This window comes from Corvus hawaiiensis, chromosome 10 (genome assembly GCF_020740725.1).
Source record: "Corvus hawaiiensis isolate bCorHaw1 chromosome 10, bCorHaw1.pri.cur, whole genome shotgun sequence".
Lineage (NCBI taxonomy): Eukaryota > Metazoa > Chordata > Aves > Passeriformes > Corvidae > Corvus > Corvus hawaiiensis.
Genome location: NC_063222.1, coordinates 16245737 through 16252379, shown reverse-complemented (window position 1 = coordinate 16252379; position 6643 = coordinate 16245737). Strand labels below are relative to the sequence as shown.

General features: G+C 54.1%; 1 protein-coding gene across 2 annotated transcripts; it reads right to left on the bottom strand.

Annotated features, from left to right (window-relative positions):
- Positions 1-548: 548 nt before the first annotated feature.
- Positions 549-6279, bottom strand: LOC125331099 (platelet glycoprotein Ib alpha chain-like). Of its 2 annotated transcripts, XM_048314983.1 has the most exons (3): positions 5242-6279; positions 2139-3753; positions 549-2099 (listed from the first exon to the last, which is right to left on the bottom strand). In XM_048314983.1, exons 1-3 carry the CDS (start codon positions 5322-5324, stop codon positions 1125-1127), a joined length of 2673 nt encoding a protein of 890 aa, XP_048170940.1. In that variant the 5' UTR covers positions 5325-6279; the 3' UTR covers positions 549-1124. The 2 variants fall into 2 exon arrangements, with proteins under 2 accessions (XP_048170940.1, XP_048170939.1); XM_048314982.1 differs by having other exon boundaries at positions 549-3753.
- Positions 6280-6643: the final 364 nt, after the last annotated feature.

Below are 6643 nucleotides of genomic sequence, written 5' to 3'. Positions count from 1 at the left end.
TTGAAGACAGACACCTGCGACCCTGTAGAAAATGGGATCCAATTTGGGAGCAGCTTACCTTGCACAGGGCAAAAAATCAAGACTGAACCTAGAGCAAAAAAAAGGTACCCAGAGACCTGAATCAAGGAACATCCCTTGTGTTCATCAGCTCCAATTCTCCAGGAATAAAGCTTCCCAGGGAAGGTTTCAACACTTTGTGATGGCAGAAGCTGCAGAGGAATGGCTGCCTTTGTTTAAGTTTGGCACTTCCCTGGGCTTGGCAGGAGCCCAAGACTGCAGAGGTGAAGGCTCACGTCAACCCTTCCTCCCAAGCTTCCCAAGAGACCTGCAGCCAGGTCTCAGCATCAGGTGAGATTTAAGAGTGGGAAGAAAAGCTTATCTATTGTCTTACAGTACCACTGCCTGCGGAGGGTCAGCCCTTGTCCTACACCAGTCCCAAATGGCCAGCACTGGCTGGGGACCCCACACTCCAGCAAGCAACAGGAATCCTCAAAAGCAGGTCACGGCAATAAAAGCCCCAGGATGAAAACAGTCTTCTCACCAGCCCATCAGACATGCAGGGAGGGGGGGCTTTAATATCAGGGAGGAGGAAAGGGAGAGGGAGAGGGGAAGAGGTCTGTGTATGATGGTGGTACAGACATTGACACATCCCATAGCGTGGCACAGGGAAGAAGACTGGGTTCGGGGCAGGAAGCCTTGCGATATCTTTCCCCAAGGACTACAGGCACCTTCCAGGGATGGGAGGAGATTCGGGTAGCGGCTCCTGACCCTACGAGCAAAGAGCGGCCGTGTCCGCGGTGCGGCAGGGTCCCGGCCGGCGGGTGCGGGGGCTCCGGCGTTTCGGTGGCCGCGGTCAGGCGGCGGCAGCCACTGCCTGTGTCGGGATGCCATCTAGTGTCCCTTGGCAGAAGGGCCGTCAGGCAGCGAGGCTTGCAGGCTCCCAGCACCGCCAGGAGTCAGCCGGAAAGCATCCCAAAACAGCCTGGGTGCTGGGACCGCTACATTGGGATCGGCCTGGGTGCCGGGACCCCCATCCCAGGGACAGCGCACCCTGCGGCCAGCACGGCTGCAGACCCCAAAGGAGGACAGCTGGCACAGCCCAGGTCATACAGGGGCAGCAAAGCTCAAGGCAGTGCCAGGGCTGGCTTGGGGGTCCCCGGAGCAGCCAGGGCCTGAAGACTCAGCAGCCTCACAGGTGGCCTGGGGTGGTGGCGGGTGTCCTGGTGAAGGAGAAGGACAACCACCCCCCCCAGCAGTGTGCAGGCTGCCTGCAGTGCCAGCGCGGCCAGCCCCAGGGCCAGGGACACCTGGCACTGCCATGGGCTGGTCCACAGGGACAAGCCCCAGCCACGATGACCGCTGGGGGCCAGGGGTGGGGAGGCTGGACAGGGGCTCGTGCAGTCTGATGGTGTGGGGACAGGAGGTGTGGGGAGCAGGACGGTGCCTGCCGGGGCAGGAGCGTGTTGGGGGGCAGTGGGGGTGGGCTGGGCACCAACTGTGGACAAGTCACACATGGTGGAATGGCCCCATTCCCTGTCTGATGCAGGAGCATGGTGCGATGGTGAATGTGAGGCCAGCGGGACTGTGCCCAGAGCAGCAGTCCTGGGGAATGGCCAGAGTGCCACGGAGGAAGCTGAGACAAGGGAGGCTACCGGTGTTCCCTGTGGGGTGGTGGCTGGCCTCTCCCTGGGCACTGAAAGAGCAGGAGGCTCTTGTCTGGTGGTGACTGCCAGTGAGCTTGCTGGCACCGGTGTGGTGGCAGAAGCTAGAGTGGGTGGCACAGGTTCTGGGTGGCTGGCCCCAGGAGACTGTAGTCTTACGATGGCTGAAGTTGAAACAGCTGGTGAGGGGGTGGTGATGGAAGCCTTAGGCATCTCAGCTGATGATGATGGTGTGGCAGTGGAGGCCTTTGGCAGCACTGGTGATGAGATGGTGATGGAGGTCTCTGGCAGCACAGCTGGTGATGAGGTGGTGATGAAGGCTTTTGGCAGCATAGTTGTTGATGGTGTGGTGATGAAGGACCTGGGCACACTGGTTGTTGATGGTGTGGTGATGGAGGCCTTTGGCAGCACAGTTGTTGACGGTGTGGTGATGGAGGTCTTGGGCTTATTGTTTGTTGATGGGCTGGTGATGAGGACCTTCTGCAGAACAGCTGGTGGTGGGGTGGTGACAAAGGCCTTAGATTGCTTGGTTGGTGACAGAGTGGTGAAGGCAGCCTCCACTGGCATGGCTGGCAACACGGCAGAGGTGACCACAGGTAAAAGAGTGGTTGGCAGTGTCCTGATGGGAAAGGCTGCCAATGACAGCATGGTTGGTGCTGCTGGGGACACAGCTCCACGTGACAGCAGTGTTGACATCCTTTGTGATGGCGTGGTGTTAAACGGCAGAGTACCTGGGCAAGTCAGGTGTTCGTCCCTCAGCAATGTTACTGCTTGCCCTGCCAGGTGGGGTGGGCTCTTGCAGGAGACTTGGGTGGACAATTTGACCTTCTCCCTGTTGGCCAGGATCCAGCAGTGCAGGTACCAGAGGTTGCAGTCACATCTCCATGGGTTACCACTCAGATACACTGAGCTGAGCTTCTTCAGGGGGTCTAGGAGCCCACGGGGAACACTCTCCAGCAGGTTCTTTCGAAGGTTCAGGGTTTTCAGATTTGGGAGAGAGGCAAAGACCCCTTCATCCAGAGCAGAGAGCTGATTTGTGTCCATCTGGAGATCCAAGAGCTTGCTGAGCCCAGTGAAGACTCCTCTTGGCAGGGCTGATAGCTGGTTGTGGGACAAGATGAGTTTGCCAAGGGATGTGAGGTTGACAAAGATGCCATCTGGAAGTGTGGCCAAACTGTTCCTACTCAGATCCAGCTCCCGCAAGTGTGGCATGGTGTCAAAAAGGCAGCAGGGGAGCTCCATAATATGGTTTGAACCCAGAGTCAGCAACTTCAGTTTGTTTAAACCAAAAAAGCCCTGAAGTGGGAGAACCCTGATGAGGTTGTTGTCCAAGAAGAGTTTCTCCAGGTGAGGCAGGCTCCTCAGAAGCATAGGTGGCAGTGCCCTGAGCCTGTTCCTCTGGAGGCTGAGCTCCAGCAGCTCCAGCTGACTGTCTAGCAGTCCCTCTGGGAGGTCCTGCAATTCATTCTCATACAGCCGGAGGACCTGCAGCTGGGTGAGTTTGCTAAAGGCATTCACAGGAAGAGTTGTGATCCTGTTTCTAGACAGGTCCAAAAAAGTTAGATTGACAAGAGAATCAAAAATGCCTTCTGGAAGAGAAGGGATTGCATTGATGTGCAGGGAGAGCTCTCTCAAACTTTCCAGCCCATCAAACAGGCCTTTGGGGATGGATCTGAGCTGGCTGTCTCTCAGCTCCAGCCTCTGTAAACTTGGGAGGTTTTGGAAAGTGTCCACAGACAGTTCTTCTAAAGAGGCACCAGAGATGTCCAAGTCCCTTAGCTTGTCCAAATTATCAAAGGCTCCAGGTTCAACAGTCTTGATTTTATTGCCAATAAACAAAATCTTGATCAGGTTGGGCATGTAGCTGAAGGCACCTTTCCTTATAGCAGTGATGCTGGTTTGCACAAAGATCATCTCAGAAACAAAGGGTTTTGCAATCTTTGGGATCTCTTTGACATCATTTTTTGTGCCTCTGTAGACCTCCTGGTGGTCTTTGGGCATTTCATATGGATCTTCACCCAGGATTTGATCTTGGCATTTATAGGGATTGAAGGAGAGGAGGAGAAGGAAAAGGAAATGCCAGTACATCATCCTGAAAAAAAAGGTTTCAAAAACCAGTTATGAAGAACAAGAAATCTCTGTCCACAGCTCATGAACTGTGGTACCACACTGTTGTTCAGCTCTCAGGACTCTTCTATTCATGTATCATGACTCACTTCATCAGAAAAGAGAGACTGGACAAGCAAAGATACACTGCATTTACACAAGTTCACTGCTGTTGGTACCAAGGGATGGAGAGGCAAAGCAAGCCAGCTCATGGCTTGCCCTGGGAGATGCTCCAGGAGGGACAAGGGCCGGACAGCCTGTTCTCTGGCCCTCCTTCTCACATGTTTGAACTGCAGGCTCAGTCTGCCTGGGTGAAGAAGGCAAAGTGCTGCTGCCCATTAGTGCTGCCCCAGTGGGTCCAGTTAGTCAGCAGGGCAACAGCCCATTCATGCAACAACAGAAGCAGTCAGCTCTGCACTTGCTAATGAGGGATCAGCAAGGCTCCCAGGAGCCAGCCAAGACCAGAGGACGTTGTGTCCTCAGAATTTCCACACTGTGCTGGGTAGACTTGCTATTTCATTGCTGCTTCTTTGAGTTCAGGGGGCTGATTTAAAACATGGTTTCTAAGCATCTCTTTTTCAGGGTTCTTGCTGATTGCACCGTATTTTGGCCTGGTTATACAGCTCTGTCAGACAGAAATAGTTAACCTGTGAACAGCAACCAAGCTTAAGAGCAAGGCTCATCGAAACCTTGGAATGTCCACAGATTAACTCTTTAATACCTAACATTTGAGGCTCTGATCTTGCAGGTAGGAAGTGAAGTCACTGATGCACACCTTCTAGCAGAGCCCACTACTTCCATGGAAACATTTGGAAACACTCAGCTAACACATTAGCTGGGGTTTAACTGCCATGACCGTATTTCCAACTTTTGATTCACAGCCCTGGGAGCAGAGAAAAGACATATGGGTTTCTTCTTGGGTGTCCATCAAAGCTGACCATGCAAAAAAACTTATTCTGGGAGGGTAAATTTGCTATGAAAAGTTATTTTTTTTAAATGTTGAGATGTCAGCAAATACAGGAGAATAAAAGCCACTGGGTTTGAAGAAAAATGGATGGGAGGTGACATCGGTTGTGCAGGCTGCCCCCATGGCTCCCAGGGCAGAAGCCACTGCTGATCTCTGCCTCTCCTCTCCCCAGGGAGACTCAGATGGGGGAGCTGGGGCTGTGGTTGTAGAAGTGCCTGCTTCACATCTGCTGCAGGGGCAGTGCAGTGGGTGAAATGTGCAGGTGGAAACGTCTGGGTATGTGGAGATGAAAATAGACAGTTTTGAATTGCAAAGCCCTTTTAAAACCCTCACTGTGGTCCCTTGCTTGTCCCCAACTCCAGCCAGGCAGAGTCATGGAGGGATGGTCCGAGCTCATGGCACTGCATCCTCCCCTGCTCCTTGCTGCAAGGAAACAACCAACAGCCCTCCACACCACCCCTCACAGAACATTTTATAGAGCAAACAAAAGCATTTTGCATCACTTACCTGGTTGAGCACTTGCAAACGAGTTCAGCCACCGGAGCGAGCCATGCCATGTGAGGAGTGAGGACACTGGATGGGGGTCTCATCACCTGGCCAGCCCTTTATCCACGTCCCAGGCACAGGGCTCGGTTTCATGTGAGGTCAGGACACAGGCCTGTGTGGGGAGATAAGGGACGGCCAGGGAGCCAACAGAGGAGCTGTGTCCCCAGTGCAGGGGGCCACGGCAGAAACCCCTTGGAGGGGACGCAGTCACGTACTCCCCAGGCGTTATCTGCTGGCACCACTTGACTCGTAACATCCAGGGAAACCTGAAGATCTCCAGGCCAGCCTGTTTTGCAGGCAATGGTCTCTGTGGTCTCATATCTCCACCAGGGTAACTCACCAGTTTCACAAACACCACCCCCATCGACACAACAGACAGCTGTTTCGTTCCTCAGTATTCGCCTTATGCAGCTAAAAGAGCAGTTCTGAAACCATTTTTTAATGCTTATAAACAGTGAAACATCTGTGGCTGGACAGATAAGACAACACCTGGGCTCTGTGCTCAGCCCCACAGCTCCACACCTTGCTGGCCCTGGTGTTGTGTGCTGCACCCCAGCGCAAGCCAAAGACCCTCCCACGGTGACACCCAGAGCTCCTGGCTGGTGCAGGGCATCTTGTGAGATGCTCTTTTTGATGCAAAGACTTAAACTGACAGGATATCCATTGCTTCCCCATGGGTAATTGCACTGATTGCATTTAAACATCTTCTTCTGTTTTCCTGCGCCTGCAAAAGCTCAGCTTCTGCTTGCTGGGTTTCATTGCACTTTTCCTGGCAAATCTGAAAACGAACTACTGCACATTTTCAGCAGCCTTACCCCTTTCCAACATCAATGTCGGACGCACCCAGGTGCCCACTGGGTACTCCCCCGGCTCTGCCGGGCCCGTGGAGCTCTGTCCCGACGGCCACGAGATGGTGCCGCAACACCACCACACCAACACGCACGGACACGGACAGACACATGGACGCTCACAGACATGCACTGACACGGACAGACACAGGGACACTCACAGACACACGTGGGCACGGACAGACACACACGGACACGGACAGACACAGGGACACTCACAGACACACATGGACACAGACACAGGGACACTCACAGACATGCATGGACAGACACAGGGACACTCACAGACATGCATGGACATGGACAGACACACACGGACCGGCACACACTGACACACAGGGACACAGGGACACGGACAGACACACACAGACACGGACAGGCACACACGGACACGGACAGACACACGTGTGCTCTTACACCCCTGGGTGTGCACCCACACTTGCCCTGCCAGGGGAGCACACGCCTTACCTGTCACCCCCTGGGTGGGCAGCGCTGCCAGGACTTTGTGCCTCATC

Bases quoted from the DNA above. Each gene is read 5' to 3' on its own strand.
- LOC125331099 (XM_048314982.1), bottom strand. From the start codon at position 5,324: ATGAGACCCCCATCCAGTGTCCTCACTCCTCACATGGCATGGCTCGCT. The intron at 3,754-5,241 runs GTAAGTGATGCA...CTTTTTTTTCAG, and splicing joins GTTTGCAAGTGCTCAACCAG to GATGATGTACTGGCATTTCC.